The following is a 21,058-nucleotide window of genomic DNA, read 5'->3' on the forward strand; positions in this document are numbered from 1 at the left end:
CAATGCTCTCTGCTGCCACCTCTGGCCGAGACAGGAACTGTCCTGAGCAGTAGAGGTTTTCTATGGGGATTCATATAAAACGAGACAGAGTTCCTGTCTCAGCCAGAGGTGGCAGCAGAGAGCACTGTGTCAGACTGAAAATAAAACAACTCTTCCTGCAGGACATACAGCAGCTAATAAGTATGGGAAGTCTTGAGATTTTTTAATAGAAGTAAATTACAGATCTATATAACTTTCTGATATCAGTTGATTTAAAAGAAAAAAGATTTTAGCTGGAAAACCCCTTTAAGATGGCTAATAAGCCCCCATAGAGATGAATGTTACATGTATATCATCTATGGATAGCATGTAACCTGTCATACAGTATACATATGTGAATTATTATAATAAATGCCAGGAATATGATCCCCATGTGTACATAGATCATTGATGGGGAAACTTCGGACCTCCAGCTGTTGCAAAACTACAACTCCCATCATGCCTGGACAGCCTTCGGCTGTCCAGGCATGATGGGAATTGTAGTTTTGCAACAGCTGGAGGGCCGAAGGTTCCCCATCCCTGATCTAGAGCTTTGTGTCAGCAACAGGAAAATGTAAAGTAACCATGAAGCTGTAATGTCCTTCTTCTATGTAATTTGTATACATAAGAGCAGCCAGAATATGACGGCTCTGTAGAATATATAGGTATAGCCAGTCGGGGATTTCGCTAATCTTCAGCCATTGTTGTTAGAGTTGAGGTTGGAGTTTACTTTGGAAGAAGCTGAAGGATCTCGGGTTCACTGAGAAAACAATGTACATTTCTTTATGTCAGAATCGCTCTGTTCTCTATAGATCTCCCTGTAGTGGAAGGAGTTCACGTACCCAGATACAGACAAAGCAAGGAGAAGGGGGGAGGGATGACTGACAGGCAGATCATGGTGGAGCAATACTGCTGCTTAAAGTGTCACTGTCGTTTACATTTTTCTTTGCAGAAATCAATAGTCCAGGCGATTTTGAGAAACTTTTTAATTGGGTTTATTAGCCGAAAAATGCATTTTTATTATGAAAAAGCAGTTTGAAGCTCTCCCCCCTGTCTTCATGGTTCTCTAATGGAGAGGGGAGGGGTGGAGGGAGATGAGGCACCAAAACAGGACAACAAAGAGTTAATTTACAGCTACATCACCAGGCTATCTCCTCTGAAGTCAGCACTGACATCTCTCACCACTGAATACCGGCTTTCACACAAGTCCCGCTGTGTAATCCTTTGTTCTTTGCTGGTGACTAATCTCCCTCCTTCCCCCCCCCCCCCCCCCCCCCCCCCATAGAACAGACAGGGCTCCACTGATGTAAAAGAGTCGAGATTTCCTGATAATGAGCAGTGAATGAGAGAGAGGGGGGGGGGGGGGACCTGGGGAAAGACTTTTTGAATGCAGATAATGGCATATTTGCCTTATAAACCCAATTACAAAGTTTCTTAAAATCGCCGGGACTATTGATTTATGCAAAAAAAAAAAACCAAAGGGACACTTTTTTTTCTTTCAAATCAACTGGTGCCAGAGATTTGTAATTTACTTCTATTAAAAAAAAATATTCCAGTACTTATAAGCTGCTGTATGTCCTGCAGGAAGTGGTATTCATTCCAGTCTGGAGAGCAGGAGAGGTTTTCTATGGGGATTTGCTACTGCTCTGGACAGTTCCTGACATGGACAGAGGTGGCAGCAGAGAGCACTGTGTCAGACTCAAAGGAATACACCACTTTCTGCAGGACATACAGTAGCTGATAAGGACTGGAAGATGAGTTTTTTTTTATAGAAGTAAATTAGAAATCTCTGGCACTTTCTAACACTAGTTGATTTGAAGGAAAAAAAAATGCTTTAAAGATGAGTAATCTACAGCCCATGGCTCTCCAGCTTCTGTGAGACTACAACTCCCACCATGCCCTGACAAGCGGGGGGTTGCAGTTTCTGTACAGTTGGATATTACTGCTATAGACATTCAGCCATTTGGTTGTAGATTTCATTCATTTAGGCCGGGACGGGGAACCTTCGGCCGTCCAGCTGTTGCAAAATTACAACTCCCATCATTCCTGGCCTAGACTGCCGAAGGTTGTCCAGGACAAGCATGATGGGAGTTGTAGTTTTGCAACAGTTGGACAGCTGAAGTTTCCTATCAATGACTTAGGGCATTGATGCAATTCGCAGCTTAGGGTGCCTTTACACAGAGAGATTTATCTGACAGATTTTTGAAGCCAAAGCCAGAAACAGACTATAAACAGAGAACAGGTCATAAAGGAAAGACTGAGATTTCTCTTCTCAAATCCATTCCTGGCTTTGGCTTCACAAATCTGTCAGGTCAATCTCTCTGTGTAAAGGCACCCTTTAGGCTAGGTTCATGCTTTCATTGGGGCTCCATTCAACAATGGACACTGATGGATCCTCAGAGAGTCCATCGGCTTCAATGGGGTCCGCAGGTGTTCACTGATTCTGCGGACAAGAACGTCTGCTTACAGGGTTTCTTTTCCACTTAGACCCTGCAAAATAAATAGAACCTGCAATACAGCTCCCTGAACGAAGTAATTCTGGATTAGAAACACATAGCTACTTTTTTCCCCCAGCAGAACAGCACCCCCCCCCCCTGTCTTCAGGTTATATGTGGTATTGCAACTTCATACCATTCACTTCAGTTAAGCTGCAATACCACATATCAACTATGGACAGGTGTGGTGCTGTTTCTGGAAGAGAGAAGCTATGTATTTTTTTTTACTCCTGTCTAACCCTTAAGGCTGGGGCTACACAGCAGTCAGGAGTAACTGTGTCGCACTGCCTGGTCATGTGACCCCCTTCAGTCATATACAAGTGAACAGCGTTGTGCAAACGGGAATCTACTGGTGTTGTAAAATTACACAAATTTGTAAATTACTTCTAATTTAAAATCTAAAATCTTCCAGTACTTATCAGCTGGTGTATGTCCTGCAAGAGGTGGTGTATTATTTTCAGTCTGACACAGTGCTCTCTGCTGCCAACTCTGTCCATGTCAGGAACTGTCCAGAGCAGGAGAGGTTTTCTATGAGGATTTGCTGCTGCTCGGACAGAAGTGGCAGCAGAGAGCAATGTGTCAGACTGGAAAGAATACACTGCTTTCCTGCAGGGCATACAGCAGCTGATAAGTACTAGAAGATTTAAAAAAAAAATTAATAGGAGTAATTTACAAATCTCTGGCACTTTCTGGCACCAGTTGGTTTGAAAGAATACCATATTTTCTGGACTACCCTCTTTCAGTGCACAGCCTTCTATTACTTTATGTATCAATTCTTCACCAAGAGCCCTGCTTGCTGTCAGTGAACTGAAATATTGTAGTTTGCATCCATTGTTGGTCGTGCGGTTATTATTACTAGTATTATTTCTTTGTAAAGCGCCCTTGTTTCTAGACCGACTCTGTACAGATAATAAGGGGTTAACATACGGAATGTAACGTACAATCAGGAAAAACACAGGAGGAAAGTAAATGACAGACTGGGACAGGGAGGGAGAGAGAGAGAGAGGACCCTGTCATTATTCTTATATACATGGAACCATTTTTTTTGTATTGTATTGTATTTTTGTGGGGTTTTTTTGTGTTTTTTTTTTTTACCAATACAATTGTGCATGACTGATACTTTTTATAAATTAGAAAGTAATTTGTATACATAATAATAATAATAATAATAATAATAATAATAATAATAACAATAATATATAATATAAGTCTGACTATGTCACTGTGACTTGTGTAGTATTTTTCGCCGAACACTCAGTGACATGGTTACAATACCCTGGCACTAATGTATGGATAGTAAAGATGCCAGGTTCTTTTGATATGTTGCTGCCCATGGTGAGACTAACAATTTCTTCCATACTTGTTATTATCTATTCAGTTTCCTTCCCCCAGTTCTGAGTTGCTGCTTTCTGCTGAAGACACAAAATCTGTGTGTGAGCTTTTCTCTCCCACTCCCCCCCCCCCTCCCTTCTGAGACACTGATGTAAACAAGTCCCTGACTGGCTGTATCTGCAACTTTTTAGATTGTTTGTAATTCTGGGAGGGTTATTCTCTGCGATTAACCCTCCCAGCATTATAAAGTTATAGATAGGGATATGTTTACATCAGCCGTCTCAGAAGGGAGGAGACAGAGAGAAAAGCTCACACACAGATTTTTGTGTCTTCAGCAGGAAGCAGCAGCTTAGAACTGGCGGAAGGAGGCTGAATAGATAATAACAAGTATAGAATGAACTGTTGGGGTCAACATGGGCTGCAACATATGAAAAGTTATGTTTGAGCTGAATACCTTTAAGGGTACGTTCACACTTACCGGATTCGCAGCTGATTTCATTTAATTAACTGAACACAGCATCAAATCTGCTGCGGATCTGCTGCGGATCCTGTAGGTGTGAACGCACCCATGTAAATCCGGCCTGCAAGACACCTCGGGGCAGATTTATTGCAACATAGGGTGGCCATACACTTTCCTATCCTCCCTATACAGGTGTATGTTTGGGTCACAGGTCAGTCAGCATATCCTCCTCATACAGTGGTCACCAGGCCCATTGACATCAGCAGCTTTGTCTGACTTTGCTCTTATGTGTATAAGTGACTTACAGGATAACATGGAGTTACCCAGAATTAGAAAAACAGGCATTTTCCTCCAAAAACAGCGCTACTGTTGTGCTCAGGTTGTTTGCTGTATTAGGCCGGGTTTACATATGTCCGGCGGTGCGGCGGCGTTTCCATCCGGCGCAGGAGAAAAGCGCCGGAGGGAAACGCATCTTTGAACTGATCCCATTGTTTTCAATGGGATCGTTCAAAATGTGCGGCGGGAAATAGTGGCCGCCGCATCGCCGGACCGTCGGTGAGTTAGGACGCATCTTGCAGCGTCCTGGCGGACCGCCGCTCCGGTGATGCGGCGCCGCACCAATACAATCGAATAGAGCGCCGGATGCCTCGCCGGGCAGGACGCATGCCGTTCGGCTCTGGCATCCGGCGTTCAGGCAAATAGTACACAAAATAAACATATATCTCCCCCTGTGTGCTCTCCCCCTCCCCTATAGTCCCCCCTTGGTCCCCCAGTAGTATATCACCCCCCCTGTTTCTCCTACAGTAGTATATAGCCCCCCTGTTGCCCTCCCAGTAATATTTAGCTTCCCTGTGTGCTCTCCCCCAATTAGTATACAGCATTGCTGTGCGCTCTCCCCCAATAGTATATAGCCCCCCATGTGCGCTCTCCCCCTCCCATATAGCCCCCCTGTGCGCTCTCCCCCTCCCATATAGCCCCCCTGTGTGCTCTCCCCTTGTAGTATATAGCCCCCCTGTGAGCTCCCCCAATTTAGTATATAGCCCCCGTGCGCTCCCCCGCAAATCCCATTGAAAATGACAGGAAAACATACTGGGGGAAAAAATGTCAACTGATGAGCGCAACTTGTGACAACTGATGACAACTGATGGAAACTGATGGCAACTGATGGTTTTTAATGAAAAGACGGATAGAAAAACTGATGACAACTGATGCATTTTTGGCATCAGTTGTGACATCAGTTGTGGTCAGTTTTTAGGCAAAAAACGCAACTGATGCCAACTGATATATGTAAACCCAGCCTTACAACTTGTCTCTATTTACTTAAACGGGAGTGAACTGCAATGCCACATACACACTGAAAAAAAGGTGGCGCTGTTTATAGAAGAAAGGAGCTATGTTTTCTTTATTCCTGGATAAGTTCTTTAAATAAGAATGGTGTCATTCTTAAAGGGGTGCTCCGGCTGAAAAATAAAAAAGGCAAATCAACTAGTGGTAAAAAGTTATACAAATTTGTAAATTACTTCTATTTAAAAATCTCAAATCTTCCAGTAGTTATCAGCTGCTGTATGTCCAACAGGAAGTGATGTATTCTTTTTAGTCGGACACACTGCTCTCTGCTGCCACCTCTGTCCATTTCAGGAACTTTTCAGAGCAGGAGAGGTTTTCTATGGAGATTTACTACAGCTCTAGATAGTTCCTGACATGGACAGAGGTGGCAGCAGAGAGCACTGTGTCCGACTAGAAAGAATACACCACTTCCTGCAGGACATACAGCAGCTGATAAGTAATGGAAGATTTGAGATTTTTAAATAGAAGTAAATTAGAAATCTACATAACTTTCTGAAACCGGTTAATTTGAAAGCAAAAATGTTTGTGGGAGTACCCCTTTAATGTACAATTAAAGAGTTTATCCAGGACAAGAAAAACACAGTTTCATCCAAAAACAGCGCCACTCTTGTCCTCAGGTTGCGGGTGATATTACAGCTCGGCACTGTTCACTTCAATGGAACCGAGCTGCAATACTACACACAAACTGAGGATAAGAGTGGCGCTGTTTTTTAAAAGAGGATGCCATGTTTTTCTAATCCTGGATAAACTCTTTAAAAATTATATACAAGCATATACAATGGCCAGGCCAGGACCGAAATTGTGGCTGTCAGTACTACAGGGGCTCTGGACATCTTCATTGTATGCTATCTGTGTAATGCATCATTTGCCCTGTGGTGGCGCCATAGATACATTCAAAACTAACTTCCAGAGATAACAACTGATTGATGAGGGTCCCGGAAGAGGGGAAGATGATCAGCTTAAAGGGTCCCTGTCGTTTTTTTTTTTATGTTTTTTTTTTTTTTTTTGAAGAAATCAATAGTACAGGTGATTTTAAGAAACTTTGTAATTGGGTTTATTAGGCAAATATGCCATTATCTGCATTCAAATAGACTTTCCCCAGCCCCCCCCCCCTCCCTCCTCTCTCTCATTCACTGCTCATTATCAGGAAATCTCGACTGTTTTATATCAGTCGAGCCCTGTGTAACCTATGGAGGGGGGAGGAGGGAGATTAGTCACCAGCAGAGAGCAGAGAACAAAGGATTACACAGTGGGAGCTGTATGAAAGCCGGTATTCAGAGATCAGAGAGGTCAGTGCTGACTTCAGAGGAGATAGCCCAGTGATGTAGCTGTAAATTAACTCTTTGTTGTCCTGTTTTGGTGCGTCATCTCCCTCCACCCCTTCCCCTCTCCATAGAGAACCATGAAGACAGGGGGGGGGGGGGGGGGGTGAGAGTTTCAAACTGCTTTCTCAAAGTTTCTTAAAATCGCCTGTACTATTGATTTCTGCAAACAGTTAAACTATAGTGACACTTTAAGAGACCCTCCTAACAAGTAGGGATTGTGGCAGGCAGAGAACCCCTGGGCTGGGTCTTCACAGTGTGATGATGGGGAGTGTAGTCATAGAATCCCTGCAGTATTTATAACATTCTCTCATTGTCCTATTTGGGGGAAATCTTGCTGGAAATTGTATTTTTTTTTTTTTGGTTTTGCAATGTATTGTGATTGGGAGAAGTGAGTGCACAATTGCCACATACATAACACTGTGTACAGCAATATATATGGGCTCCAGGCACACATATCACTACAACCTACAGACAGTGTCAGCGGGATGTGGCAGCACCAGATAGTCACACATTATTGCTGTATACAGGACTGTCAGCGGGATGTATCTGTATCAGACGCTTACTGTACAGATCAGCTATATACAGATGGTCAGTAATACCAGTCACATACATCACTATTCTATATAGATAGCAGTGTGTAGTATATGTGCATTAGTACTGTATACAGACTGTATAGTAGTATCATCCATTAGTACTGTATATAGTAGTATCATCCATCAGTCCTGTATACAGACTATATAGTAGTATCATCATCCATCAGTAATGTATACCGACTATATAGTAGTATCATTCCTCAATCCTGTATACAGACTGTATAGTAGTATCATCCATTAGTACTGTATATAGTAGTATCATTCCTCAATCCTGTATACAGACTATATAGTAGTATCATCCATCAGTCCTGTATACAGACTATATAGTAGTATCATCCATCAGTCCTGTATACAGACTATATAGTAGTATCATCCATCAGTCCTGTATACAGACTATATAGTATCATCCATCATTATACAGACCATATAGTAGTATCATCCATCAGTCCTGTATACAGACTATATAGTAGTATCATCCCTCAGTATACAGACTATATAGTAGTATCATCCCTCAGTCCTGTATACAGACTATATAGTAGTACCATCCCTCAGTCCTGTATACAGACTATATAGTAGTATCATCCATCAGTCCTGTATACAGACTATATATTAGTATCCATCAGTCCTGTATACAGACTATATAGTAGTATCATCATCCATCAGTAATGTATACCGACTATATAGTAGTATCATCCATCAGTCCTGTGTACAGACTATATAGTTGTATCATCCATCAGTCCTGTATACAGACTATATAGTAGTATCATCCATCAGTCCTGTATACAGACTATATACTAGTATCATCCATCAGTCCTGTATACAGACTATATAGTAGTATCATCCATCAGTCCTGTATACAGACTATATAGTAGTATCATCCATCAGTCCTGTATACCGACTATATAGTAGTATCATCCATCAGTCCTGTGTACAGACTATATAGTTGTATCATCCATCAGTCCTGTATACAGACTATATAGTAGTATCATCCATCAGTCCTGTATACAGACTATATACTAGTATCATCCATCAGTCCTGTATACAGACTATATAGTAGTATCATCATCCCTCAGTCCTGTATACAGACTATATAGTAGTATCATCCATCAGTCCTGTATACAGACTATATAGTAGTATCATACATCAGTATACAGACTATATGGTAGTATCATCCCTCAGTCCTGTATACAGACTATATAGTAGTATCATCCATCAGTCCTGTATACAGACTATATAGTAGTATCATACATCAGTATACAGACTATATGGTAGTATCATCCCTCAGTCCTGTATACAGACTATATAGTAGTATCATCCATCAGTCCTGTATACAGACTATTTAGTAGTATCATCCATCAGTATACAGACCATATAGTAGTATCATCTATCAGTCCTGTATACAGACTATATAGTAGTACCATCCCTCAGTATAAGACTATATAGTAGTATCATCCATCAGTATACAGACTATATAGCAGTGTGTAGTAGCAGCAGTCAGTCACATACCCCAGGCTATATAGTATTATCATCCCTCAGTCCTGTATACAGTGTTTATAGTAGTACCATCCCTCAGTATACAGAGTATATAGCAGTGTGTAGTAGAGGCAGTCAGCCCCATACACCAGGCTATATAGTAGTACCATCCCTCAGTATACAGAGTATATAGTAGTGTGTAGCAGTCAGTCAGCCCCATACACCAGGCTATATAGTAGTATTATCCCTCAGTATACAGAGTATATAGCAGTGTGTAGCAGCAGTCAGTCAGCCCCATACACCAGGCTATATAGTAGTATTATCCCTCAGTATACAGAGTATATAGCAGTGTAGCAGCAGTCAGCCCCATACACCAGGCTATATAGTAGTATTATCCCTCAGTATACAGAGTATATAGCAGTGTGTAGCAGTCAGTCAGCCCCATACACCAGGCTATATAGTAGTATTATCCCTCAGTATACAGAGTATATAGCAGTGTAGCAGCAGTCAGCCCCATACACCAGGCTATATAGTAGTATTATCCCTCAGTATACAGAGTATATAGCAGTGTGTAGCAGCAGTCAGTCAGCCCCATACACCAGGCTATATAGTAGTATTATCCCTCAGTATACAGAGTATATAGCAGTGTGTAGCAGCAGTCAGTCCCATACACCAGGCTATATAGTAGTATTATCCCTCAGTATACAGAGTATATAGCAGTGTAGCAGCAGTCAGTCCCATACACCAGGCTATATAGTATTATTATCCCTCAGTATACAGAGTATATAGCAGTGTAGCCGCAGTCAGTCCCATACACCAGGCTAGTCGTCAGTCAGTGTACTTAGGGGCTGTACATGTATCTTGTGCCCAGAAGCAGCGAGGTCTGCAGTGAATAGTAGCGAGTAAGCTCCCACATCCCTCCCCTCCGCCCCCTCCTCCTCCCGCCGCCCCGGACCCTGGATTCCCGCAGCTCTGGATGTTCACAGTCTGCGCTGCGCAGCTGGATAACATGGGCCGCTTGGTGTATGCGCATTGCGGGGCCGCCAGCCTCAGGCTTAGTAAATAGGATAGAGCAGAGGCTGCCGCGGTTCGTGTGGTTAGAGCTGAGGACGGGACGGCAGGAGACATGTGCGGCTCACACCGGGGATGGCCAGAGCCGGCGGATTACTAGCCCCCAATACCGGCGCACACACAGGACTAACCGGACACTGCTATCAATGAGTATTCCTCACCCGGACACTTCTATACAGAAGTATAACCAGGTAACATGCATGGCTTATACACCACCTGCCAGACTCTACTGATCAGCTCATGGGATATGGATATACAGTATATATACCCTGATGTCACAGCTATGAAGTCATCGGTGATCATACTATTCTATCTATCTATCTATCTATCTATCTCTTATCTATCTATCTATCTATCTATCTATCTATCTATCTCCTATCTATCTATCTATCTATCTATCTATCTATCTATCTATCTATCTCCTATCTATCTATCTATCTATCTATCATCTATCTCCTATCTATCTATCTACTATCTATCTATCTATCTATCTATCTATCTATCTATCTATCTATCTATCTATCTATCTTCTATCTATCTATCTATCTATCTCATATCTATCTATCTATCTAATATCTATCTATCTATCTATCTATCTATCTATCTATCTATCTATCTATTATCTATCTATCTATCTACTATCTATCTCCTATCTATCTATCTATCTATCTATCTATCTATCTATCTATCTATCTATCTATCTATCTCATATCTATCTATCTATCTATCTATCTAATATCTATCTATCTATCTATCTATCTATCTATCTATCTATCTACTATCTATCTCCTATCTATCTATCTATCTATCTATCTATCTATCTATCTATCTATCTATCTATCTATCATCCATCCTATATCTCATCTCTCTCTCTTACCATATTATAGCCTTAGTTATTATATAGAGCCATATACTCTGTGGACAGAATGTCTTTTCTTCCATCAGTCGCTGTTCACATCTGATTCGCAGATCTCAGACCTAGAAGCACATAACTTTATGGCTGGTTTCCTCGGACGTCTTCTGTGTGTTCTGTACAGTACATGGCGGGGTAGTATACATGTTATGTGTGTTCTGTACAGTACATGGCGGGGTAGTATACATGTTATGTGTGTTCTGTACAGTACATGGCGGGGTAGTATACAGGTTATGTGTGTTCTGTACAGTACATGGCGGGTTAGTATATATATTATGTATGTTCTGTACAGTACATGGCGCGGTAGTATATATATTATGTGTGTTATGTACAGTAAATGGCTGGGTAGTATACATGTTATTATGTGTGTTCTGTACAGTACATGGCGGGGTAGTATACATGTTATGTGTGTTCTGTACAGTACATGGCGGGGTAGTATACATGTTATTATGTGTGTTCTGTACAGTACATGGCGGGGTAGTATACATGTTATTATGTGTGTTCTGTACAGTACATGGCGGGGTAGTATACATGTTATTATGTGTGTTCTGTACAGTACATGGCGGGGTAGTATATATATTATGTGTGTTCTGTACAGTACATGGCGGGGTAGTATACATGTTATGTGTGTTCTGTACAGTACATGGAGGGGTAGTATACATGCTATTATGTGTGTTCTGTACAGTACATGGCGGGGTAGTATACATGTTATGTGTGTTCTGTACAGTACATGGAGGGGTAGTATACATGTTATTATGTGTGTTCTGTACAGTACATGGCGGGGTAGTATACATGTTATTATGTGTGTTCTGTACAGTACATGGCGGGGTAGTATACATGTTATGTGTGTTCTGTACAGTACATGGAGGGGTAGTATACATGCTATTATGTGTGTTCTGTACAGTACATGGCGGGGTAGTATACATGTTATGTGTGTTCTGTACAGTACATGGCGGGGTAGTATACATGTTATGTGTGTTCTGTACAGTACATGGCGGGGTAGTATACATGTTATTATGTGTGTTCTGTACAGTACATGGCGGGGTAGTATACATGTTATGTGTGTTCTGTACAGTACATGGCGGGGTAGTATACATGTTATGTGTGTTCTGTACAGTACATGGTGGGGTAGTATACATGTTATTATGTGTGTTCTGTACAGTACATGGCGGGGTAGTATACATGTTATTATGTGTGTTCTGTACAGTACATGGCGGGGTAGTATACATGTTATGTGTGTTCTGTACAGTACATGGTGGGGTAGTATACATGTTATGTGTGTTCTGTACAGTACATGGTGGGGTAGTATACATGTTATGTGTGTTCTGTACAGTACATGGCGGGGTAGTATATATATTATGTGTGTTCTGTACTGTACATGGAGGGGTAGTATACATATTATTATGTGTGTTCTGTACTGTACATGGAGGGGTAGTATATATATTATGTGTGTTCTGTACAGTACATGGCGGGGTAGTATACATGTTATGTGTGTTCTGTACAGTACATGGCGGGGTAGTATACATGTTATGTGTGTTCTGTACAGTAAATGGAGGGGTAGTATACATGCTATTATGTGTGTTCTGTACAGTACATGGCGGGGTAGTATACATGTTATGTGTGTTCTGTACAGTACATGGAGGGGTAGTATACATGTTATGTGTGTCCTGAGTGTAACATAGTCCTACAGGTAGGACCGCCACATGAGTCTACCTCTAATTTGTTAAATGACACACTCAGCTCTGCTACATTATCTGTGTTTTATATACTATATATATATATATATATATATATATATATATATATATATGTATATGACCTCTGAAAACAATGTGATTTTGTACCTAAACTGGTAATAAAGGTCAACCTCTGGATCTGATAGCTCTGCACATCCACAGTGCTTCCTTCTAACCCGCAGCGTATAATATATATAACATACACTTGTCATATGTAGAAGTAACTTGTTACACCTATTAGGAGGCATGCAGTAAATCATGCGATGAGAGCTATTTGGCACCGGCAGGGCGGTATAATCAGTTTAGAATGTGTGAGATATGTATCTGTGTTCGCGTTAGGCGTCTACAGATGTAGCAGAGCTGACTGTGTTCTTTACTTATTCCATACTGTATGATTTATAGTGATGATTGTCTGAGTATGTAGGATAAAGTGATCGCAAAGTAACAAACTCAGCTCTGCTACGTCCATGTACTGTGCTTGAGGAATTCCGACCTCTTGTAAGAGGACGGGTGACTACGCTTGGGTAGTGCCAGCGAGATGGGCCAGCGGCAGAAGTAGTGGGCTATAAATAGAGGTCACACATTGCCGTAGTGTAGGACGCGGATACAAATAAGCAGTGTCGGTGTTATTGTAGTATACAGTAGAACAGTCCAGGGAATTCAGACAGCTGCTCATATTTTAGGTAGAAGAGACAAATAACGTCTGAATTACATCCCTGCAAATATTTAGAGTGGCCACCCTTTCATGTTGCTCCACTTCAATCTAAACACAGTAAAACCGCACTGAGATCCGGGGGCTGACGTTGCAGCAGGTTGTTGATGGTGCTGGATGAAGGAAGGTCACTGTAATATATCAATGCATGTTACACTGGAAAGACTGTTATGCTCTTCCCAGGCGGTGGAATGATCAAAGGCAGCGCAGGCTCATCTGGAGTGTAGGAAACCCAAGCTTCATGCCGAGCCCTCCAAGCCATGGGGCTGCTGGAGACATGAGCCGGCGTGCAGTACACACTAACCAAGGGGGGGGGGGGATAGGTGTAACACTGATACTCTATTACCTGCCGCCGCTGGATTATTTACTAGGGGGTTACATACTTAATAATAAAAAAAATTCTTAGCACGTATTCTAGTGGATTATTATAGATTATATAGAGTAGGTTGGTAGGATACTAGTAATGTGATAAAGAATAGGACACAAAAACATTTACATGTACAGTATGGATGCGGATATAGAATGTATATATGTCTATAGATACCGTATACATGTTTACACACCATATATATATATATATAGACATAAACAGGTACAAACACACACATACATGTAATACAACACATATAGGTGTATAAAGATACTGTACAGAGGTAAATATATACATGTATATTCACATTCATACATGACACATATAATGCTGGATATACATATAAAGGCACACAAATACACCCATATTGTATATATACTGTGTGTATGACACATAAAGATACATAGAGATACTACAGAGGTATATATACACACAAAAACACATATTATATATACCTTATGTATGACACACACATAATAAAATATATACGTAGAAACATATATACAATACGTATTCACCTCTTATTGTGACTCACATATACAGATATAAAGACACACACTACATTGTATACACACACATACATATATATATATATATATGTATATTTATACACACATACAAGTACAGAGATAAGCACATATATACACTTACATGTGAAACACATTATACATTATACACATATATATATATATTTGCACCTATATAAGTAGAAATAAGCACATGCGCTCATATACACACTACGTTCTATACAAACTTGCACACGCACATATGTTTACACACACACACGAGTACATATATACATATACATCACACACATGTAATACATTATGATCCCATACACAGATTTATAGCTACACACAGTTATAACATAAGACATGTGCTCTCCTATACACAATGCACACACTTTAGTATATACAAGGGCAGACCAAAGGCTCCATCTATATATCAAATTCTGAAACATATTGGGTCTCGATTCCTCATAGAAAACATTCAGTATAAGAAGTATGAGCGATCAAATAAAGCGAGTAACACTGGATAAGATGGAAACTTTTGTTAGTGTATGGGGCGCTATGTATAATCCATAAGTAACCCCAGCAAACAGTAAATCCCATGTAAATACTATTATAAGTTCTGTATAGGGGGAAGTATGATAGAATGTATTCCATGTCTATAGGTATCTATGTATTCTATGATAGAATGTATTCCATGTCTATAGGTATCTATGTATTCTATAAGTATGATACAATGTATTCCATGTCTATAGGTATCTATGTATTCTATAAGTATGATACAATGTATTCCATATCTATAGGTATCTATGTATTCTATAAGTATGATACAATGTATTCCATATCTATAGGTATCTATGTATTCTATAAGTATGATACAATGTATTCCATATCTATAGGTATCTATGTATTCTATAAGTATGATACAATGTATTCCATATCTATAGGTATCTATGTATTCTATAAGTATGATACAATGTATTCCATGTCTATAGGTATCTATGTATTCTATGATACAATGTATTCCATATCTATAGGTATCTATGTATTCTATAAGTATGATACAATGTATTCCATGTCTATAGGTATCTATGTATTCTATAAATATGATACAATGTATTCCATGTCTATAGGTATCTATGTATTCTATGATACAATGTATTCCATGTCTATAGGTATCTATGTATTCTATAAGTATTATACAATGTATTCCATGTCTATAGGTATCTATGTATTCTATCAGATTGCTTGTATCCAGTGTATAGTGGCACAGTGTAGTCTAGGACAGCAGCGGAGGCTATTTGTGTACATGGGCAATAGGGATGTGTAGTAGCTTACATCATGTAACATGTCATGCAGATTTGGCACTATGTTTTTATACCTTTTATGTTGTATTTGGATTTTATGTTGTTATAATATACATGTAGTATAGATATACACATATGAAAATACTGAAGTCGCTGGGGGTAGATCCTTTGTACAACTCCTGCTACCTGTCTGTTTCCGGACATCTTCTAGGAGACAGGTGCCCATAGAGACGTCTCTCTGTCTGCTAAGTTTTTTTTAATTTGTATTGATATCTATGGGATATTTTATTGTCTGATTGTCAGATTCTGATTGAGAAGCATTTACACCTACATTTATCTCCCTATTCACCGGTTAGGATATTGATCCCATGTTACAGGTATATGGCATTTGGATGATTATATTATATACATATTTTATCTAAAATACTATGTTGTATGGTATATGCTGAGCAGGTAGCCATTGCGTCTAGAAATTTGTTACTGGGTTCTAACTTTTCGGGTTGCTCTTTGTATAGAATCTGAACTTACTTGCAAAAATATATATTTGAAAAATCACATAATAAAACCTTGAATACTACTACTACTACTACTACTACTACTACTACTACTAATAATAATAATAATAATAATAAATAGCAATTAAAATGAATTAATATTTGTTATTATTATTATTTTTTATGTGAATTTTTGTAGCATTTGAACTACCTGGACCATGTTATATAGATGTAGCAGAGCTGAACGTGTCATTTATCTCTTTGGGTACATGTACATTGTGATAACATTATGTGTTAGCTTTACCTGCAGTGTAAAATCCTGAATGCTGCATTGTAATATTATGATGTATGATAAAGGACATTCAGCTGTCTTGTATATGTGGTGTCCATGGAGCTTCCTTTCCCCTGTTTGCGGTTATTTTACTACTTCTTTGCTGAGGGAACGGGTCTGTGGTTGATTATAGGGCATTAGATCCTATAGGTCAGGCATAGGGAACCTTGGCTCTCCAGCTGTTGCAAAACTACAACTCCCATCATGAATGGACAGCCAAAGCTTTCATGATGGGAGTTGTAGTTTTGCAACAGCTGGACAGCCAAAGTTCCCTACGCCTGCTATAGGTGGACATGCGGGGTGGGGGGTCTGCACATCTTTTCAGTTTCAATACAATCCAAATCCTTGAAATTGTGAATCAAACTAATTGTAAATGGGAACGAGGGAAGCAAATTGAGCAGAACAAATGATAGAGCTGGATTCGGCCATTTGTCTTCCATGTGCATCGTCGGCTTCTTCCATTACTGTGGGCCCTCTGTGCCGTCTTACTCACTGGGAGACATGCGGGGATATAAATAGGACATTCCTACACATGGATGGTTGCATTTTACTAGTTTTTCCACAGCAACGCCTTGTATTTACGAATGGACCTCAATTTGTGAAGGACCCAGATGAATCTTTACCGATCCCAATGTGTCAGCTTGTTCCAGATGTGATAAGCGCCTGCTCTTTCTATTCTTTATCTTGTTGCTACCTGTCTCCACCGTCCATTATGTCGGAGTAATGAGCTGGTGGACCAATCCTCCAGACACAGGGGAGAGTTCATGTATCTGGGTTGTCATTAGGTTTTTTGGTATTTTTGTTGACAACAATCGCCCCCAGTCCACAATGATAGACGGCATTCAAGTCAATGGGGCCTGTGAGTGCCCGTTTGGATCTGTCAAAATATGATTCCTTAACAGTGGTTAAATGGAAGATTTCAAAAGTGTGTGAACATAGCCTTTCTGTGTTTTTAATCCACTTCTGGTTTGGGTTGCAAAATACTGAGCTGTGTGTGAACATAGCCGTGTATAGTCAAGTAATAGTTGATATACACTGTATTGGAAAGCATAGCCGTAGCTCCAACGCTAGACTAGATTTTTGGCCTCTACTTATCCTGTATAGTGCCAAGAGACCCAATGTGCCACCATCAAGATCCCAAGCTTTTGCCAGTAACCATAAATTTGGTCCCTGAATGGTCCTGTATGTAATATCAATCCTCTCAGGGGTCAACAGCTATGTGTATTCTAATATCTAATATACCCCGTAAAAGGCCTGGCTGTAAACCAGTTATCAGAATGGGCCTGATAATCTGATTAAGGAGATCAAATACACTATATAGCTATATTATACAAGGCTTAAACGGTTATCAATGAAGGTAAAATAGTCACCATGCTCTGTGCTAGTAACACACCCATAGGCACATATAGGTATAGACGTCCCCCAGACGACATATAGATACAGACGTCCCCCAGATGACATATAGGCACAGACGTCCTCCAGATGACATATAGGTACAGACGTCCCCCAGATGACATATAGGTACAGACGTCCCCCAGACGACATATAGGTACAGACGTCCCCCAGATGACATATAGGTACAGATGTATCCCTTGACGACATATATATGCACAGACGTCCCCTAGATGACATATAGGGACAGACGTCCCCCAGATGACATATAGGGACAGACGTCCCCCAGATGACATATAGGTACAGACGTCCCCCAGATGACAGATAGGTACAGATGTCCCACAACTAATATATAGGTACAGACGTCCCCGTCTATACACCTTCAGGTTTTGGATCCTTATAATGATGATGAAATGTCCAGACTAATCCACCATGAGGAATGTCTAGAACCGCTATATTTTTTATGGGAGACAGTCATAATTTGGAGAAAGTTAGGAAAGTTGGAGAAACTTCTTGTCCCAGCTGTCTCATATTATACTGTGGGTATTAATGGTAGAACATGATCTATGAATGTATTTTTTTTTTCTTGTAGGAACCGATTCTTCTGCACTACAGAACTACATTGTCCATAGGAGTGGAGAGAGAAGCTCCGACACGTCCCACCATGAACACCATCATGTTTAACAAGCTCAGTGGTCAAGTCCTGTTTGAGGACACCACAAGTGACCGTGAGAGAGTAGTGCGGCCTTATGTAGTAGGAATGGAGAGCCCCAATCCTGATTTAGGTCTTCAAGACAGCGTCTCAGCAAAGGACAATGCCAGCAGACACCGGCGCCCTGGGTAAGAATCTTTATATAATTACCACCCTTGAGAAGGCCAGAAAGATCCCCTCCTCAAAGGTGTTGTCTTCATAACAGAACCCCTATTTAAGGCTTGTTTATCTGTTTTTTTTTTTTTTTTTTTGCTGTTTTTCATGGCGGACTATTAGAAATTATGTATTCAGGTGGCAGCTTAAAGTGTTACTATGATTTCAAAAATCGTTATTTTTTGATCGGTAAAGGTCTGGATGTTCAGGTCCCTACCGATTGCTCCAGTGAGTAGGGAGAAGCATTCAGCTTACCTCTTCGCTCCCCATCTTGCTGCAGGAGATAGATACTATAAAAAATTCATAGAGAGAGATAGAGATTTAGAAAGAAGGGCTTAGCTGAATACTTCTTCCCACTTTTCCTACCGATTGTTGGGGGTCTCAGAACCCAGGTGCCAACTGATCTAAAGATTTGACCAGTTTTTGAAATGATGGTAAAGCATCTCTGGTATGGTGCAGCAATGACACTGGGTTGAGATGTGTAGAAGTCACAGCATACATCAGGCAATGAATACTACCAGTCTCTGGCTATGTTCACGGGATGTTTTTTCTGGCCATTTTTTTGGTTCTCAAAATTACGTCCGTTATTTTGATTACCAAATTACATCAGTCATTTTGCGTTTTCGGCGCCTGAGTAACATTATTCTAGGTTAGGCCCTAGGTTTAGCTATTTTTTGAAGGTCCATTGAATTTAGACGGTAAAAGGTCGGTGAGAGGAAAAAAACAAATAAAAAAACAAAAGCAACAACAACTAAAAAAAAAGTCAGTTTGAAAAAAACATCTGCGAAAAATTGTCATGAACATTAATTTGACATCTGTTATTCAATATTGGTATTGCGGGGCCGTCATTCCATTGACATCAATTATTTTTTTTTTACTTAGTGTGAACATAGCCTCTGGCAGATCCCGTTTTTCTACAATGACGTCTATCAGGTTCCATCATAACTATTGTTGCTTTGACAGAAAGAATAGCCCTACATGTAACCTTATCCTTCCTGTCTACCCGGCTGATCGAGTCAGTGTGAACAGAGGCGAAAGCTGCCTATACACCTTCAATTGCAAACAATTGCAAATTTACCTAGACTAGGTTTACACCATCGCTATTATAGGAAAGGAACAATAAACATAATGGTAAAAAAAATATATCTTATATATTCCCATAGCAACCAATCACCAAACAGCTTCCTTATTCCTGAAAAATGAAAGCTGCATTGTGATTGGTCGATGTGGACAAGTGTTAACTTACTAAGTGAGGCCTAGCTGGAGAGTCTTGAAAACTTGAGAGACTATTATTGTTGCCCATGGCAACCAATCATGGTGATATGTGCAGCTCATTACATATGAAAGCTGCACTGTGATTGGTTGTTACGGAGAACATGATCTGTTATACAGTGTTCATGAATCTCCCCAATTGTCAGTGATATATATATATATATATGCTGCATTCAGGCGGAATATAAGGGTCCAGGAAACAGACATTTAGGCTGTGCTCCCACGATGTAAAAATTACTGCAGTCTTTCAGGACGGCCTTCATTTTGGCATTTAAAGAGACCGCCTGTTCATGATCATTATCTGCACCTGTCATTATCAGTAGACAGCTCTCTTTAAATGCTAAAATGAGGGCCGTCCTGCAGTACCGCAGCCATTTTAATGTTGTGGGCGCTATAGAGCAGACATACAGTACTCCGCCACATAATAGTGTGTAAAATCTACTGGACGCCTGTACACTATATAGACTGCCTGCTTCCTGTCGTAAACAAGACTTAAAGGGGTTATCCAACATTAGAAAAACATGGCCACTTTCTTCCAGAGACAGCACAACTTTTGTCTCTGGAAGAAAGTGGCCATGTGTTTTGTAATGCTGGATAACCCTGTTAGGTCGTGTTCACACAGCCGTGTCCAACAGCTGATGTCTCAGATGTTCACTTGATTTTTAGTGGAATGCAGGAACATTCGGGTGTGCCCGCACTATAAATTTCCATAGACCACAGTGTAAAGTACGCACTTTACATTGTGAGCGCAGGCTATTTTGTACGGCTGTTCACTAAATAGCGGCCGTACAACAAAGACCTGTCAATTATTGTGTGTGGCCACAGAGAACAACGGCTGTTGTGTATACAGTATGTATACACTTACAGCCATTGTGCTATACACTGTAATGTTAATGATAACTGTCAATATACAACGCCCGTTGTTGCAACCTGCTAAAATACTAATACTATTGTGTAAACATGGCCTTAAAGCGAATCTGTGCCGGCATGTAGCTGCCCCCAGTGCATCGGTACTGCGTTGTAGAGGTCCTATATACTTTGCG

The 21,058-nt window shown here is 40.5% G+C and overlaps 1 protein-coding gene across 5 annotated transcripts in view; it reads left to right on the plus strand.

The window, feature by feature from the left end:
• MKX (mohawk homeobox) overlaps positions 1–21,058 on the plus strand; it is a 107,747-nt gene that overhangs the window by 7,411 nt on the left and 79,278 nt on the right. For 3 of the 5 annotated variants that reach the window (XM_069959018.1, XM_069959019.1, XM_069959021.1), the window contains exons 1-2: positions 10,022–10,305; positions 18,471–18,718. In XM_069959018.1, coding sequence (XP_069815119.1) covers positions 10,069–10,305; positions 18,471–18,718 — 485 coding nt within the window. In that variant the 5' untranslated portion in view covers positions 10,022–10,068. Of the gene's footprint in view, positions 1–10,021; positions 10,306–18,470; positions 18,719–21,058 lie in introns of those variants that run through there. The other 2 variants (XM_069959020.1, XM_069959022.1) reach the window with 1 other exon arrangement.

Source organism: Dendropsophus ebraccatus, chromosome 2, assembly GCF_027789765.1.
Source record: "Dendropsophus ebraccatus isolate aDenEbr1 chromosome 2, aDenEbr1.pat, whole genome shotgun sequence".
Lineage (NCBI taxonomy): Eukaryota > Metazoa > Chordata > Amphibia > Anura > Hylidae > Dendropsophus > Dendropsophus ebraccatus.